Below are 19,565 nucleotides of genomic sequence, written 5' to 3' on the forward strand. Positions count from 1 at the left end.
ACATAGAAAAAACATACTAATGTATGGAGTTTTAAACAATGGAGACAGTTGCTGCTGAAAATGCTATGCATGTAACAATTTTAAGAGACATTCAGAAGATACGCTACTCAGATCTAATCCTAAAATATAATTTTTGCTCTTAGAAAGACATGATTCACGGTACTCATTCTAAGAAAGTATTTGCTCTACAATTGCATAGAAGTTGGAAGAATATGTGCATTTCAAGAGAGCAAATGGAAACAAGTAATGGTTCTGAGCACTTACCTCCCTAAAGCACATGCTGCCACATTTGGATTGAGTCACTATGTTTATGAATGAGTAAAATATTAGCACTTGACTTTCTTGACAGAATGATGCCTGACAATAATGTTCAAAGTTACAGAGAAAATAACACTTAAAACCCCTGCTATTCAAAGCTGAATTTTACCTGAACATTGGCAAAATCAACACGGTTGAGATCATTGAGCATCTGGTTGATTTGAGAAGTATTTTGAAGCACAGCACGAGCTGCTTGAGCCAGGTGATTAAGAGATGTGTATCTTCGCAGAGTCTGGGCAAAGGCACTTACAGCGGCAACCTATGAGGAAATGTATTATTTTTAAATGTTGTACTCCAAACATTAATTCTACACATCGAGTCTTGACTTTCATTTTAACAGTGCATAGTAATGAGCCCTCATATCTGAATTACACCGTGTAGCAGATCAAACAACATTATTTCCTCTTCCATTATTTGATGCTTGATGCTAAACATGAAATTTAGCATTGAAGTTAAAATGCTTCTCCTTTTAGATGCTATTGCCCACTTGGTTTGCCACTTCAAGAATAGCACTTCAAGTTTCATCTACCTTGGTTTGTATCATCCTCTGTGGAATATTGTTCATGGCATTTGAAAGCCAACCTTCAAGGCTTTTTGCAAAATTGCGAATGGCTTGGGTCAAGGCACCTGTGCATTGGAGAATAAAAACAGAATTAAAATAAAGCAGTGCACCTCCCTGGAAATGTTTTGCATCCCCAGAATTCTCATACCCAACTTTCAGGTCTGCTGCATTTGCTTACTAGACAAGTCTAGCCTAGGTTCAAAATGCCTGAGATAAAGATTACACAATAATGATTATTTTAGTTTTGTTTCAATAAGCAATCTTCCAAAGAAGTTTGTGACTTAGCAGTATTGTTTGGGGCACTCCAGTACAAGAACAAGACTAACTGCTGCAGCTGTGATGGAATTTTCCATCACAAACTTTCAGCTTTCCATTTCAGCTAAGCACCTCCTTTAAAAGGCAAAAGTCTGGGGGAAAACTCACTTATAGGAATACTGCAGTTTCCTCAAAAAAGTCCAAAGTAATCTTAAACTGTGTCATAATCCTGCTTAATTCAGTTTTAAAGAGTAAATTCTGTTCACATGCAGTGCTTAAGGATATCATCAGTAAGTAAAATACAGGAGTGTGTTTCACTGACAGAAAGTGAAATTACTCAAATGACCACAGTTTGATCTTACAAAACATCTATGTTAGCTGTGCTCTCCTATGTTATCAGGGTTTTTCCTCCTTTAAGGATTACACATGAAGAACAAGCCTTTTTTCTTCAATCCTGTCAATCCCCTAGCTCACTTGTGCTGCTTTGAAAATTATTTCTGTGCACTTACTAATTGACTACATATTCACTCACATATTCTTACCTACCTGACAAGATAAAAGTAATAATGTAAATACTGTATGAATGGTACTTAGACATTTAAGAAAAATATTAACGCTTTTTCACTTCTAGTGTTCTCATTACTCTTTTTTACCCAAGTATATACATATATATATATATATATATGTTACAAAATTATTTGCATCACTGCAATGATGATCTGCACTAAAAATAAATACGGAAAAGCAGCTCAGGCCTTAAATAAGGCCTTCAACTAGAATGAAAAATGAAAAAAATAAAAGGAATTCAAATTTCTGAAGAAATAAAATAGCTAAAGTAGCTAATCAGGCATCAGTATTGTACAGAACCATCATGAGTTTCAAATAAGCTTTGGAGATACATTAAATACAGAATTTTTCTCATATCCTTAAGTATACATCTAGCCAATACCAAAACCATAAGTAATCATCCTTGAACTTTTAAGTTCATCTGAACCCTTCCAAAGAATCTTTTTGCATGATAAGCACGGTGCAAAGTAAATGGCCTAAATCATTAAGTGTTACTAGTCACACACTAAACAATGTGGCAATGGCAGTTTACTGAAAGTTTGATTTGCATAAGCACCTAAAAATTTCAGAATCAAAATCCCTCTGACTTGTAAAAACCTGAGCTTCACAGTCTTTCCAGTACTGTATTTTTTGCCTGTCTGGAATTGTGCAAGATGATGTGTGTGTTTTGCATAAATTCTCCACCCATCATGGAAACTAACTCACAAGCAAATTTGTTACTGTCCATTCTGCCATGTGTGAAGATGCAAGATGTCCATTCTAAAACATAACAGCACTTGTCTATTGCCAAGGACACTAAATAATTATAGGCTTTATTCCTGACTTCAATGGACAGCATTTCACTTTTCCTAGGAAAAGGAATTTTGTTGGTCTGTACAAAGCAATTCTTCACTCCTCCTGTGGGTGCGAAATATTTCAGCAAATTTAATACAGAGGTTAAAAATAAAACATTTTTTCCCCAACGGCCTTTTTTTTTTTTTTTCTACTCCAGTAACATGTATCAACAATAGGACTTGTCTAAAAGAAAAAACTCTGAAGATCTAAATAAACAAAACAAAATCCTTGAAAAAATTATGCTTTCTTCAAGCCCTTTTCAAATTAATATTTTTTCCCTATTTTGAGCACCAGCTGCTGCTATGTTCCCATTTATTAAAAAAATCATGAACATGCCTAAAATGAAGCATTTACAGTCCAAGCTCCTCTACAGAGTCCAAACTTTCCTACAAACTGCTGTTTTCCCACAGAGGATGATGAATTTGTATGCTTCATCCAGCTGCATTTTTGTTATAGTCAGCCTTAAGCCATTATCTCAGTGTCTTGTAATAACTGGACATGCTTTCATTCAAAACCAGGAGTTTAAAAACCATAAAATTTTAACCATTTAACGTTGAAGAAGAAATTTGGATGGACCATCATTAAAGGAAAGCTGCTAAAAAAAAGGAGAGGAGTAGATTTGATGAAAAACTCTGTCTGCACTACCTTTTTATTCAGAAATTAATTTGCTTTTGCAAGTGAGAGTTTTCATTCAACTTAATAAATGTTATAATTAAATTTGTGAGGGGTTTTATTATTACCTAATGGTTTGTGATACACTATATTAGTCTAAAATCCTACCTAATGGTATTCTCATTAGAGAAGTAAAGCCTTAAATATAAGACAGTGCAAAATAATTTACACAAGTAATAGTTGTCAATAATTGCATATATTTGAGAAAACATTTATTCTGCTATATAGATGCACAGATCATGTCAATTGCTACCCAGAATTTACTCATTCCTTAAAAAAACAGGTAAAATGTGCATTGTAAATGGCAAACCCTCATATTTTATACACTTCTAGTTTCAATTATTTTTGTACTAATACATAATTTCCTAAAGCCTGATTTTATTCCACTGGCAAGCAGGAAGTCAATAAAACTTTTTTGCAAGGCACTACTACCAAATATTCTTACTGAGTGCTTATTACTGCTGGATACTTATTAATTATGGCCCTAACTTAAAAAAAAAAAAAATCCAACTTCTTTAAGTAAATACTGTCTTTTTCATTGTTAGAAGATAATACATAGTAATTATGAGGGGTTTTGTGGGTTGCTGACATGATTTCTTTATCATATTTAGGACAGTTTATGAGAGACAATAAACACTTCATGAAGGAGTTCAACTTTCTTCATGTAAATTTCTTTTCTACCAAAGATAGCCATAAATAAATACACTGCTGGAGCAGTGACAGATTGTAGTAAAATTAAATTAGAAAAAAGAGCTCTGCTCCTGGTAATGGTGGTATGACTGGACAATTACTCACTCTTTCATGCAGGATGTATGACAGGAGAACAGTAGATTAGAGTAATAAATTGGACTAGGAATTTTTCATTGCCTTAACAGTTACTAGAATTGATTTCAGCAGCCAGGGACAAAGGACCACCTCTCCAAACATGGAATCACAAAGACCATAGTTCTCTTCCAGACTAATCAAAGATTAATATATGATGTTTGAACTGAAAACTACTGAATTTAGTGGAAGGATTGACTGACAAAAGTGCACATTGCCACATTGCCACAGGACTTCTTTATACCAGGCATCCTGGAGCCAGGGTAAAAGAAAAAAAGGATTTTTACCTAAAGATGTAACAGATATAGAGAAAGAAGTATATTTAATATGAAATTGTACCTTAAAAACTAGATCTACCAGCTTTTAGAATTCAAGGCATTTCCCAGCACAACTCCTGACACAACAAAACTAAGCATAAATTATACACTGTATTTTCTAACTTTGAAACATTTTTCTTAAGCTGCCCTGCGAGGCACAAGTACACCTCCAACACACACATGCTTGCAGAAAAATCCTTAGAAAATGTTTCAAGTGTTGAACTTACTAGGAATAGGTCTAAGGACGTCAGGAATGAGAATCTCCACCAAAGCCTGGTACATCACATGGTCACAGTTACACATCCATTTCAGAATAGACTCATTCTTGCACAGAGTAATCAGCTTTGCTTTAGGAAGTCGACTTTCTATTTCACTCAGATTGCTGGTGTTAAAAAAAAAAATGTAGCAGATTAATGAATGACAATGCACTTATGGCACCTAGGGGCATGGTTTAGCAGCTAACATGGGAGTGCTAGGTTAACAGTTGAATTTGACTTTTCTGACCTAAAGTTCCTAAGATTCCATGATTAACAGCAGGTAAAAACCTGGGTGTTAAAATGTACTTTTTTACACAGGCTTCATAGATGTCTCAACTTTACCCAATATAACTTATTTACACATTGTCTCACACGGAAATAGATTTTAAAAAAAAAGTCTCCATATTTCTCCTACAGCTCATAAAGAGTGCAGACATATGAATGATCCTTTTGGCTTAAAAGAAGTGAGTCAAATATTGGGAAGAGACACCTTCCCTGTAGCTGTCCATGCAAAATACCCCATGGATGACACAACTGTTTCAAGACTGCCCTTTGGCACACACACAGGCCATACACAACTGACAGGCAACATAAATTCAATTTAGAAAATAATTATAGGAGAAAAAAAATCTTAAAGTTAAAACTAATATGGATTTTTTTTTTAAATTTCACACTTAGATTATCATGAGACACCTTAAACAAAGAGAAACACTGACTGACCTTGGCTCATTAACAGGAGTGCCATCAGGTGGAGCAGAAGGAGAATAGCGCCAGAAAGTTTGCCACAATTTTTCTATCAGGCTGAACTGAAGATTAACAACCACATCCAGTATTGCCTGAAAAAATAAAACAGGAGACCCTATTGTCTTTCACCCAGAATCCCTCCACCCCCAACTCCAACTAGATCTACAGCTCTTTTCCTTCCTCACATAGTACAACCAAGGCAAACTGTACATTTCTCAAGTTATAAATGGTATCTGTTTTAATACCTTTGATATCCATAAATTATTCAGCACTAAAAGTGGTGTGCATAGAGACTTGCACAAGGCTTGCATGGAAGCCCCCAGGAACTAGTGTAGCCTATGTAAACATCTCAGAGGAATTTAAGCACAGAAAATATTTACTGCTACTGCAAATAAAAAAGTAAACCTGATAGGTTGCTCCTTTTCATAATGGCTTATAAGTTGGAAGTACCTTCAAAAATAATTTTAAAAGACACAGTGTTTGGTATCAAATGTGGCTTAAATGTCTCAATGTTTCTTTGTTGTAAGAAAAAAGGTACTCCTTTTAATGTAAAAGGAAATTAAATTATAATCTAACCTGATTTGCATTTCCTATTAACTAAATCAAAGATCTGCATGCACAATCTAAAGTCTAACATTCTGAAGCAACGTTTAATTCTCAGTACCTATTACATATTACTCCTTCCCCTGTAAAGGGGATCCTACAGAAAACTCTTTTTGCTATCCTTTTCAGTGAGGTAAGTAAAATACTGTGGGGAAGTCACATGCCACTATCATGGCTGCAATGTATTTGGGACTATTCTCCTGTACTGGCCTTCAGGAAAACTCATGAACTTTAAAAAAATAAATGGTTTACAGGAAATACCTCACAGTGCTCTCGATAAAGACTCTGTAGTGATTTGATGTCCTCAAAGGTAGTACCATCTGGCAGAGAAGATATTTCAACTTCTCCAAACTCTGGCAGGACTCGAGATGCATCTGTTGTCATGACAACATAATGACAGAGGTGCCAGTTACAGTATGGTAAAAAAAATAAAAATAAATGGATTATACAAAGAAATAAATAAATTCCAAAAGGTCACAATATTCAAACGCAAACAAGAAAGCATTCAATACCTGTTGTATGCCAAAGTACTAAATACATGAATAATTTTTAGTAAACAAAAAACCCACAAAATTATATGTGAATACATTTAAATGCTATCAAGTATATAGAAAATCTAACACATGCTTTTTTAGACTATACAGGGTGCAAGAAAATATCTAGAGTCAGTGCAAGATAGACTAATCCTTGAATAATTTTTTTGTTGTTTAGCTGAAGTTTCTGTGCAGCCAGGTGTGACGGGGCTTAATAAACTCAATATACATCTTCTCTTGACATTTACTAGACTTTCAAGTAGAACCAATGTGTGCTTTTACTGTTTGCCACAACTGTTTCTGAGAGGCAACCTGGTAAGATAAAAACACTGAACTGAAAGGTACCCGGAAAAGAAGATTCAAAACATTTTAATGCTACACTTATGCTCCAAGTGGTTTTAGTAAAAGCAAAATCAGGCCGAAGGATTTGGTGGTTGAAAATCCAAATAAGCCTACACTAATACCACACTCTATCAGCACAGCCAAGGGCTCTTTTTACATAAACAATTAACTAAATTACAGTTTGTTTCTATGACTGGAACATATACTTAACTGGATCAACAAATCCACAATTTGGATATTTTTGAACATTTACGGTTTCAGTTGAGACTATTTTCTTCTTTCCACTTAAAACACTTGAATACCCTTTCAAAACAGTCAGGGGTGGGTAACCTGCAAGGTAGGGCAATGCCATCCTCCTACCCCAACTTCCATGAAATAAATTGCACTGTAGTGCACATGAAGGATACAACTTTCATAGCAGAAATTTCAATATGCACATTTAATATAATTATGCAAAGCAACTCCATTTATGTAATATGAAGTATATCTCACCCTGTTTTTCATTTTATACTTACATGATGCATATTAAATATTACATAGAAATTACATGTAATTTAAGTGCCTTTCTGTTCTGTTGAGAGTAAGGGTTTTAGAGGGGGCAGGAGCAACTATTGTACCTGCCTAGATTGACATTGACTGTGATAACAAAGTTCATCTTACTTATTTATATAGCAGCATAAAACCTGCTTCCATACCTAGAAACTGTTGATGATGTTGACTTTGGGCAATTACAGTTTGTTCAACAGATGTGCCTGTCTGTTGACCACTTCCTGTGAAGCCATCTGCAACTCCATCCACTTTCTGCATAGGCTTATATCTGCAAAAACATCAAGTACAAAATTATCCTTTCTGTTTGCTTCTTCATAAATGCAACACAGGGTTTGATTTTTCCATCTCAAAATAAAATTTCCAGGGCAAGTGACAGAAGAACTTAGAGATTCTTACTTATTTTGTAAATAATATAAGAAAAAACACTAAGGGAAGCTGGAGTGTTAACAATGAACTACAGAATTCACAAAGGTGATATTCCAGCAGTACTCCCAATTTCTGGTAGAATTTAGCTTAGTAACAGTTAAACAAATACTGGAAAATTTATACTAAAAATATCAAATCCTTCTGTTTCCACTCAGCTTGACACAAATTTGTGATATACAGGTGATGCTTCATTACTTTAAAGAAGAAACAACATTACTGTCTGAGGACAAAAAAGACTTCAACAGGAGCACTTTGGGATATTGAAGTTATGCAAATATAAAAGGTGCATGGTTCCCACATTAAGAAAGGGAATGAAGAAAAATTATGTGTGGCATACATTCAGTCTACAGCCTTTGCTGAAGAGGACCAGAAGTGTTTGTTTAATTACAAGTGTCTGATAGAGATTGTAGAATTGGTATAACTGCCCTGAGAAAAAGTATATTGACTGCAATTTACCATTGATGTAAAAGACAAAAGAACTACTCGCAAGATTAATAAGCTGACAAAAGAGCAATATTACCATAATCATGAGAATTACAGTATTCAATCTTTTAGTTCTCTCTTAATAAATCCTGCTAGAATTTTTCAATACACCTGGATAACAATGAAACACTGAAGTTAAACACAAAGCCTCCTATAGCACAGTATTTTTCATGTAACAGCTACCTATTGTGCATAGTGGTACCTTGCAGCTCCTGCCCCCATCAACACCTTTGCAGATTCTCACAGCAGAGCTTAGGATTGGTGTGAATTGAGCCTGAATTGGGTGCATGTTGCTGTAAGTACACGTGTGCAAGTGCAAAACATGGGGCACAGGAGAAGTGTGCACCAGGTGCACACAGTGCCATTTGTGTGATTTTGTTCAGGTATGATCAAGGAACGTGCTGACATGAAGTTAAGAAGATGATGCCAAACATACTTAGGTAAGGAAAATAAGGGAACTATGCAAGACATACAGTGTGAAATAAAACAATCAATAAACAATACGAAAATAAATATCCAGTCCAAACAGCTATACAATGAAATTCCAAAATCACTTTTTCATCGTGAATCATAAAGAAGACAAGAGATGTGACAATGTTTAGATGACTGGCACCATTTTTCCAGAAATAGTTCTAGTTAGACCACTGTGGCATATGTTTTGGTGCACATAAGTAATTTTGAATGCAAGTGAGTAAAACGTCTAAGTGAATTACATTGAGTGGATAAAATAAGCCTGCTGGGAGATTTTGTAAATACCTATCATCATTCCTTGCTATATAATCCTGCCATGGGTTTTGTAACAAGCATTATCTATGTGATATTATTATGTGATATCTCATGCTCCTGTGTCCTGCTCAGCAAAAGATAGTTAAGAGCATGTATCTTACCATGAGCTTCCATTTAGTAACTAATCTGTACTGGAAATGACAGTAAAATCATTTCAGATCAAAGTGATCTTTGTATTTGAAGTTAAAGTTAGAAGTTGGGTTTTCCATATCTCAGTTGTGACAAGGACACAAAATATGCTCGGTAGACTGTACCAGACTTCTTTTGAATTATTTTGGAGAACTAATTGTTCTAAAGGTGACTTGCTTGATATGGTGCTCTTCTACCTGTGAGTATCATGAAATTATGCATCTAATGTGTTTTACTTTAGGGTAATATGGGAGACTAGTGACACCAGTGAAATCAAAAATTAATTTCAAAGTAATTTACTCATTTTCATTTTTCCTGGTTTTAATATGCATATTCACACATTCTTTCACCACCAGCACAGGCCTGTGCAACTGCTTTCAAATACTTTGGAGCTTTCACAGGTTCCTCAGGAGCAACAGAAACCATGGGGAACATCCTTCAATGTACTTGGAGGCAAACCATTGTGGTCACATTAATTCCTCACAGAGAGATAAAAATAAATACCAAGCAACTTAATAGTAAGTTCTCTGATAAGAAGTGTGAACGTAAAATGATACAGCAATGAAAAGAAACAGGAATGTTTGAAACTGAAGCTCTTACTACTTTTATTCAGCTTGTGGGACAAGAATTTAGTATCATTAAGAAAAATCTTTATGGGTCATTTCATTATTATATATTTTCTGCAGATTTTTGACAATTTCTAGGTAAATATTCTTTCACATTGACCAGTGTCTGACGTCACTGACATCAACTGGGTATCGAGCACACTTTTATTTTCACAGCAGAAAAGCTGAACAGGAATTCCAATTTCTAAGGAAAAGTAAGACTTGATAAACCAGAAATAGTGGTGAATAGCTGTGTTTCCCACTTTACCTCTGTTTCTGCTGCATGGGCTGTTGTCTCATGGCCATATATTGCATGTCCTCTTGTAGTCGATTAAGAGGAGAGTCTGGCTTGACACGAATCCCATAGTAATGATATTTGGAGTTCCCCCTTTATGGAAGAACAAGAATTAAAAGAGCAGTAATACTAGTGTTCCATATTTACATTACATTTACTTTACAGTTTACATTGACTGGAAAGTAACACATACAAATCAGGTCTGGCTCTCCTGTCATACCTGTTTTACATGAGTGTAATTTATGACCTTTGGGAAATTAATTCACTCTCTCAAACAAATATTATCAGCATATTAACTTGCACTCCACTTGGGTAAGAAACATAAAATGCAAATTAATACAATTTTTCTAGTTATGGGAAAACAGTATTCTTAGTTATTTCCAAACGGCAAGTTATGTTTTATTTGTAATGCTAAAAATCTGAAAGTGTAGTTACCAAAATATAAACACATAAACTGTCAAGAGCAGAAGAAATAAAACCAAATAGCATCTTGAAAAAAACATAAAACTCTTCAACATGAAGAACCAGAACTGACAGGTAACACTAACATTTTAATGCTGTCCTTATGTATTTCTTTGCCTCACAGATAAGCTTCTTATTCACAATTATTACCTTTATTTTTCATTACAATTCAGGATTTCAATTGCACAAACCTAGTTCCAAGTCTTCTGGTCCGCAGTCCCATGAAGATTGACCGTATGAGTTTTCCAAAGGAGGCAGCATTGACTGGATCCAGCTTGTGCTCCTGACAGTGTCGTAAGTAATGGTTGTAAAGGGTACTTCTTGGAAGGCTCACTCCTTCTGCAGTTTCATAGTTGTCTAAAAGCCACTGAAGCTATATCACATACAAAACAGAAAAAAAGACCCTATTACATACTTAATTAAAATTATTGTAGCCATACAGGATTAACTTCTGACAGTTGGAACCACTCTTCAGGTCTATTAAAAAATTACTTCCTCAGAGTGTCTTTAAATGTCAGTTAAACAATAATGCTTTAATATCTTCAGAATTACCAGGAAATAGCAGAACTCATTGCACTTGTGACCTCAGGAAAGTGTCCTTTTCTTAAAATATTTTTGATTCAGTACCACACATCAGTGATAAAGGTATCTACGCTTTGGAGACAAACTGTTAGTACCACAAAGAAATAAAGTAATCATGAATGTAACACACATAAATTGCAGAAAAAAATTTCCTTGGACACAATGTGCAGTTAATGTATTTGTAAACCTGGAATACTATACTGTTTGTTGTTAAAAAACATTAAGATACACGTAAGAAAAAAGCTACTGCATAGAAGTCAAAGAGCTACCTAGGTAACATTGAAAATAACTGGTACATCTATGAATCATTAGGGATACAAACCCTTTTGACTCCCAAAAGGAACAGAATGGGTTTCTCAGAAAAACAGTAATCTTTTCATGTAATTGTGGGAGATAATTAGAAACATGCAAGAGGAGATTTTATGTAACATCACTGCATGTTCTAAGTACAGCACACTCATGAAACACCTTTAGCTGTTACTAACATATAAAAAAAAATAAATCAAAAGGACAATTTAATACTCTGAGATTTAATATTAAAGGAAAATGACAAAATATATCAAAACCAATATAGTCCAAGAATACATTAAAATTCATTGTTAAATTTTTTGATAAGTCAACATTTTCCTTATTTTTCCCAGTACTTGTCATGGATTCCTAGAATTTTCTAAGCTCCAGAAAAATACAGTAAGAAGATGCAAATGCTTTCAAGACATTAAATTCTTAGCTTGGTTTGCAGGCAATTTTGCATTTCAAATAAAGAAAATAAAGAAGTGCAGTTAATCATCACCATATCATTGTTTTCTATGTACTAACATTCACAAGTGCTTCCAAACTGAGGGTCTGTCATTTTGAAATAAAGATGAAGAGAAGGTATAATTGTAAACATTTGAGTTTCTTGTTGAATGCATGAAACTTATTTTACTAGTGATCTGACATAAGCCTGTCTTGGCTTACAAACAAAGGTAATTATAACTTCCAACAGTTGCAATCTATCCATATTGAAAATCTGTTATTGTATCTCTATTTTTATTAATACATTTATATAACATTTGTCATATATTATAACATCTAGAATTGAATCAGAATGATACAGAACGTGAAGTACTTCTGCTTTCCCCAAGGGGAATAACTCTGTCAATCCCAAAAGACTGACAAACAAAAAATAATTATTTTGTAATTAAGTTCTGTATGTAGCATTAAAGATATTTTCCTCCAGATGGTTTCTAATCTATTATTAATCACTTCAAGTGCACTTCATTAATTATATGAATTTCTAACAGATGTTATTGCAAACATAACTTGCATTATTCAACGCACAAAAAAACCCAAATCAAAAGTTAAATGCAATATAAGAATTTTTGCTCTTGGAAGGAGTTACTTAGTAGCAAGGGCTTGAAATCCTTACTTGATAGATTATAGCCTGAAAGAAAAAGTGCAGTTAATTCATGACTTTAAGAGAAAATTCAATCCAAACATTATTGTAAACACCTTTCTAAAGATCTCAAACATTTTTCTACCAAGCTGAAATACAATTCTAAAACTATTCATGTTTGAGTCCTGGCTTACAAATTTGTAGTACTGACCATAATGTATTGTTAAGATGGGGAAAGATATGAAATATTTACAGAGCCAGAATTGTTAAATTGAGTGTGACTTCAATTAAGCTGCAATGTTTATAAAACACTCAACTATCAATTAATTGAGTAAGTTGATCCCATGCAGAAGTACATCAAGAAACAAATGAAAACAGGAGAAATGACAAACTCTTAAATGAGAACTCATGTATTTAGGAAAAAACAATCCTACAAAACCTCAATGAAGTATCAAAGGTTGAAAATTTAAATCCCAAACTAAAATATTCCCACAAAAGAATCACCTGAAAAGTGTACAAGTTAATTAAAAACAAAATTTAAAATTCTATTTTAAAATCTGTTAAGGCAATTTTTTAATAAATGCCAAACTAAACCTTTAGAAGGCAAATTCAAGAAAAGTTTAAAGAGACAAAGTGTACATCTACAGTTCCTTTACAGTGTCCTGAAATTTGAAGACAATAAGCATTGCTTTAAAAACAAGCAAAACATCCTGTAGGCTTGATCTAGATTTTAAAATTTCTTTCAAAATGACCAAAACCAGGAAAGACTTTTTGCCACAAAAATATTTACAAGAGTTGTTTTAAATTTTGCTTTCTCCACAGAGTCAAAGATATATCCCTATTACAATATTCTTCACAAAGGGTTCACAGGCAAGAAATACCATGATAAGTCTTCACAGCTGGAAAGAATGTGATCTTCTGTGCAAATCTTGTTATTGGGAAGACACTGTGAATAGTGCCTAGAATTAGGAATGAGTAAAACACAGTTTGATGAGGCACTGCAGCTTATCTTGTAATCTTTCTTGGTTTTATACAAGGACTGTGGACTTCTGAACAGGTTTAAGCAGAAACTTACAATAGTTCTAGTGTTTTGAGTCTTTCTACAGAGTTTTAAAACACTGGCAAAAAAAGTTATGGTCTGTTAAAAATGACATTCAAACAGTGATTTTGATATTATCAGTTTAATAATACCTATTATTATTTAAATAGTAATTTTGATACCAGCTTATCTTCAAAATAATTATTTTGTAAGCACACCAGGTGGAATCTAAACGTCCTTCTGTATATAATTTCCTGTAACATTTTATCATACAGATTTCTTTAGATTTAAGGAAGAAAAAAAAGCTTGCCTAAATTCTCCACAAAACATTTTTAATTTTAATTTCAACAAAAGCAAACCTTTACAGGAAAAAAAAAATCCCAAATCCAGCCCCAAACCTTCTAAAGCACACATTTTTAATTGAGTTCCAAAAACAATCTCTACTATCATATTCTACATTCAGACTGCAAATTAAATTTCAATTTCTTCTGCAAAGCAATAAGGGTATTTGAATTTATATAATAAAGCTTAGAAGGAAAAAAAAAGTAATATGAGTACAAACCAATCAACATGGCAAAAATACAAAATTCAAAACCGTAAGTACTAACAGAAAAAATTCAGAAAGACTAACAACTTACAAGTAATAATATTATTTATATAATAAATTTAAAATTAAGTTGGTCTTTTTCCTTTTTTTTTAAAGTTATATATAATGAACTTATCACTATATTTGGAGATCATGTTTTTGCCCAAATATCTTTTAGCTTTGGCTATGAAAAGTTCTTAACTGTAAGACTTGCAGGGTAAGAACAAAGTAAAAGTCAGATAAATAAGACATTACTGTGTACTTCAAATTAAGGCACTGCTTTCAATTTTTACCAGGTCATCATAAGGATCCTTAGGATTCCTAAATAAGCAATTTCAAAATAAACTCTCTAGTCAGCATAAATGAAGAAACACCTAGGGATAACCTAAATATATTATTTAGGTGTGTTGTTTGTTTCTTCTCTTCCTCTTCACATGCCCCAAAATTAGTATATGGAACACAGTTCTTGCAACATAGACAATTGTCTTTAAAATGCCAAAAACCAGCTAATTTAGAATTCATTGAACCTTAGCTTGACATTTACACTGTAATCCGCAAAACAGTCAAATGTGTTAACTCATCCTAACACAGGTGTAGAGCATAGGAAACAGGTAACACTCTGCAATATACCATAAAGACATTTAATCTGACAAAATAAAGCCATGGGAGGTGTAGTAGAAGATTACAAGCAACTAAGATGGGAAGATCAAGAGCAAAAAGTAATAATAAAATAAAACAAACATTTAGAGGCAGGCTAAGCATGCAGAACAAGCAAGAGAGAGTGTATGTGAAGAAGAGACAACTTACATGGCTGTTGAGAAGAGAGCTTCTGTGAGTGGACAGACCATCAGACTTTTGCAGTGTCTCAATCGCCATTTCAATCTGATAATAGATGTCATTAAAAAAAGGACTCAAGATGGGATAGTAAAAAAGCCTGATCAGAGAAGTTTTGACAGATTCCTTACAGATCAACAGAAATGCCTGCTTTATTCCTGGCTAGGGCATATATTTTATCAAAATGCCTCATTCTAGAGTCCCAGTGAACTCAAGCCTCCTCAATGAGGTCAGAAAGTCATTTTGCTTGTATGTATACTGCAGAATCACAGCTGCAAAGTTCATTTTACCTTCCAAGCTGCTCAGAATGAGCTCAAAGAAGTAGAATTACTGGCGAGCTGCATTGAAATAAAAATAACCCAGATTGAACAAAAATATAATCATTAAAGTAAAAAAAAAAAGGTAAATAAAAAATCCCTAAACAATTTCCAGAAAGGCCTCCATACGTTTTCCCTTCAACTAGACCAGGAAGAAACATGCAGAGCTTGCAATAAGAATTGAATTAGAAACAAAACTTCAATTGAAATCACAGAATCAAATCCCAAACCAAAGTAATTCAAGAGGTTTTACACCATTAGCTTCACTGGGACAGGACATCAACCCTCACTCCTGCCAGCACCCTTTGAAGATCCCCAGCTGCCAAAGTAAATGTAAAGTCAGGAGTTACACAGACTGCAGGATCCAGCCCTTAGAAAAGCAGATTTGTTCACAATAATTTTGCTTTTAAAAAGGAAAAGAAAACACAGTATAACTAAAATACAAAGTAGATTTTTTTCAAATGCAAATGCATGGTTAGTCTCACATCCATTTTCTTTCTTTTCCTTTTAAATAACAATGGATATTTTGATTTTGATCAGTTTGGTAACAACATTAAAAGAAAAAACCTAAGTGTAATTTATCTGGGAGGCCAGAAGAGCAAAAACCAACAATGAAAATGACAGAGACAATGGAATGCACAGTAAGAAAAGGCACACAATTATTAGCTACAATAAATGGCCAAAATGAAAGCAATGGAACCACCACTTAAACTTTTAAAAATACTTATAATTATCTCTGTAAACATTTTTAATGAGCTGTCTCTATCCTACTTCAAATACCACAGTACTAATTATAATTTAAGTGACATAATTTGTCAATATTGGCTGAATTTACTCTATGTATAGTAGAAATTAAAAACTACTGTAGCTGATATTTGAATTTACCTGTAAAATTCTCCTTTTTTTCCAGGGCAATTGACAAATATTTTAATGTATTAGCTGTGGGGAGTAATTTCTTTTGATTGTGTAATATTAGCTTTGCAAGTCTTTAAAAAATGTACATTATTAAATATATACAATTATTATGTAAGAAAACATTCTTGCTTGGCAATAATGTTCTTTCTTTTAAGTTTGACTTCTTCACTGACTTGCTTCAGTGGAAAATACCATGAGGTCAAAGTATTCAATCCCACAGGAAAGATCAAATTTTAAAAGCACGCCGCAAGATAAAAAACTACAAGCTAAAAAGATCATCATAAGGTCAGTTTACTTCATATTGTACCAGAGAGTTTCCCTTCCTAACAAAATGCTACAATTGAGACTGTGTAGACATTTAAATCCTAAATCTGAATGTCTGCTCACATGTACCACAGTGCTTAATCCACAGCAGCACTTTACACCGGGGTTACACCACCTGCTGCTCATTCCCACCACTGCCCCACTCTCATTTTGTTGCTGCAACCTGTGGCCTTCTTTGTTCAGGGAACTAATCTGTTCAAGATATTGGCACCTCTAGTAATTTAACGTGAAAAGTGGCATTACAGATGACACTGATTCCTCACTGCCCTGTTGATTCCATGGTTTTTGGGGATAGCTGTTGGGCTTTCTGCCATTTGGGAGGCTTTTGTTGCTGGAGTTTCTTTTAGTGGATTTCATCAGTGTGGCCACTGAAGGCAAAGGATCTATATTCATTTTTAATGCATCACGTAAGTCAAGCAACACTGGTAACCACTAACACACGTTAATTTCTTTATCAAGTAATATCAAGTAAAATAAGTCTCCACCATATTCTAATAGGAAAGCTTAAAGAGAAATTGTTTTCACTATTAATTATTTGGTTCACCATTTTCAGATGATATTTTTTATAAAATGAACTTTCACCTATATCTGACAGATGTCTCTACAATGCCAGAAACCCCCTTTGCATACAGGTTATAAAATTACTTCTTAACTGTTTTTGAGCATAAAATATGATTGATTTGAAGACAGATTTTTTTACACACTAAGTGATTCACTTACCCTTCCTGAAAACTTACGGTTGCTTATTGTTTTACTCTATTGGTGCCCTGTAGGGGTCAATTCTAAGGCAAATTCTATTCATGTTTTTATCAATAATCTGGATACAGGAGTTGAATGCACCATTAGTAAGTTTGCTGGTGTTATCAAACTGTGAGGTGCTGTTGGCTCCCCTGAGGGACAAGAGCCCTTGAGAGAGAGGGATGTAGATACAGTGGAGCACTGGGCAAACACCAGTGACACAAAAATGCCAGATTCTGCACCTGGGATAGAGAAATGCCAGACACAATCTAAACTGGGAGAGGGGCAGCTCTGGGGTTGCAGAAAGGGCTCTGGGGATGTTTGCTGGCAGCAGGCTCTATAGAAGCCAGCAGTGTGCCCTGGCAGCCAGGAGTGCACCAAGCCCCATCCTGGGTGCACCAACCCCATCCTGGGTGCAGAAACCCCATCCTGGGTGCACCAAACCCCATCCTGGGTGCAGAAACCCCATCCTGGGTGCACCAAACTCCATCCTGGGTGCACCAAACCCCATCCTGGGTGCATCAAACCCAATCCTGGGTGCACCAAACCCCATCCTGAGTGCACCAAACCCCATCCTGGGTGCACCAAACCCCATCCTGGGTGCAGAAACCCCATCCTGGGTGCACCAAACCCCATCCTGGGTGCACCAAACTTGACATCTCCAGCTGTCCAAAGAGGTGACCTCCATGTCCAGCATTAGGGCAGGGCCTTCCCTCAATTGCTGGGTGCAAGCCTGGGCTCCACCATTTCAGAACGATGGGAAGGTCCTGGAAGGTGTGTGGAGAAGGGCAAGACAGCTGGTGGATACCATGGCCTGTGAGGAGCTGCTAAGGGCTTTGGGCTTGTCTAGTTTGGAGGAAAGGAGGCTGAGGGGCAACCTCCTTGCTGTCTACAGCTTCCTGAGTAGGGGAAGTGGAGAGGGAGGTACTGATCTCTTCTCCCTGGGATCCAGTGATAGGATGTGTGGGAATGGTTCAAAGCTGTGCCAGGGAAAGTTCAGACTCGCTGTTAGGAAGCATTTCTTTATAGAGAGGGTGGTCAGGCCTGATGATGCCCTGAGCCTGTCAGTGTGTAAGGGCATTTGGACAGAGCCCTTAACAATCTGTTTGACATTTGGGTCAGCCCTGAAGTGAAGCAGTTGGGCTAAATTATTCTTGTAGGTCCCCCACAGCTGAAATATTTTATTTTTTTCTACGCTGTTATTCCAAGGTTTTGGGTTTTCAAGAGGCTCTGTGTGACACAGAGTACCATATGTGCAGGAAATAGAGGCTACCTGAGTAAAAACTTCCTTAAGTGAAGGATCGGTTCCTTCAAGCTTTTAGGTTCTAATTTCTGGCCAGGGACTTTTATTTAGGCTCTAGAAAAACTGAACATTACATCTCTAGTCAAACAGCCCTTAAGCACAAACGCAGAATAACTAACTACACAGTGTGTATTATTATGATATTCTGTGGAAAGATGAAAGTAATTTTAACATTTAAAATTATGTTTTGTGTAAATACAAAAGGAAGACTGATACTCTTTCATTTTTAACAATAAGCAGTGAGAGATTCCAGGCACAGTTTTCTACATATTTATCTGAAATGTTACATAAGAGGAATTTCACTTATTTGAATATGTGATCAGTCATACATTCCCCTTTTCTTTTTCTTAATAAGACTAAAAACATTTATTTAAGAGTTCTGATAACTGAAACATACACTATCACTCTCACTTCAATTCCTACTAAACCATGATAAATGTTACACTACACGTAGGAACACTAATCAGTTCGTACAGTTACAAACATAGGCAGTCACTAAATTACAAGCATTATAGATGAGAAAACTATGATTGTGAATTTCTTCAATTTACTTTGTTTGCCAGCTAAAATACTGTCTTATCCTGTGACACAACCATTAAGGAATAAGGATATTCTCCTGGGGTTAAAAAACTTCAGCAGTTTGATCCCAGTACGTGCATCTGTAATGTAAGCCTTACATGATCTACTGATTTGGAAGTTATTGACTGTTTTTGCTAGGTTATGCGTTAGTATTCATGAACATTTTACTAGATAAACAAATTACACATCATAGTCTAAGGTGCACGTAGCACAGACATAGCAAACAACTACCCAAACCCACTTTGCAAAAAAACTCCCTTCCTTTTAGGAACAAGAAAGAAATAGTGCTTTTCCATATGATTCAACGAACAATTTCCATGATCAACTAACAATTTAACAACTAGTACAAAATGTTTATTGTAAGTTGCTCTGAGGAGGTCAAAAGAAAGAAAACAATGTGCAGAAATTGAAG

At 35.0% G+C, this 19,565-nt stretch overlaps 1 protein-coding gene across 1 annotated transcript in view; it reads right to left on the bottom strand.

The window, feature by feature from the left end:
* RFX3 (regulatory factor X3) overlaps positions 1-19,565 on the bottom strand; it is a 105,124-nt gene that overhangs the window by 8,100 nt on the left and 77,459 nt on the right. Inside the window, exons 5-13 of the mRNA XM_066338835.1 lie at positions 14,951-15,025; positions 10,753-10,934; positions 10,073-10,192; positions 7,522-7,643; positions 6,213-6,325; positions 5,325-5,440; positions 4,575-4,729; positions 848-945; positions 428-577 (exon numbers count right to left, since the gene is read on the bottom strand). Of these exons, the coding sequence (XP_066194932.1) occupies positions 428-577; positions 848-945; positions 4,575-4,729; positions 5,325-5,440; positions 6,213-6,325; positions 7,522-7,643; positions 10,073-10,192; positions 10,753-10,934; positions 14,951-15,025 (1,131 nt within the window). The remainder of the gene's footprint in view (positions 1-427; positions 578-847; positions 946-4,574; positions 4,730-5,324; positions 5,441-6,212; positions 6,326-7,521; positions 7,644-10,072; positions 10,193-10,752; positions 10,935-14,950; positions 15,026-19,565) is intronic.

Source organism: Sylvia atricapilla, chromosome Z (assembly GCF_009819655.1).
Source record: "Sylvia atricapilla isolate bSylAtr1 chromosome Z, bSylAtr1.pri, whole genome shotgun sequence".
Classification (NCBI taxonomy): Eukaryota; Metazoa; Chordata; class Aves; order Passeriformes; family Sylviidae; genus Sylvia; species Sylvia atricapilla.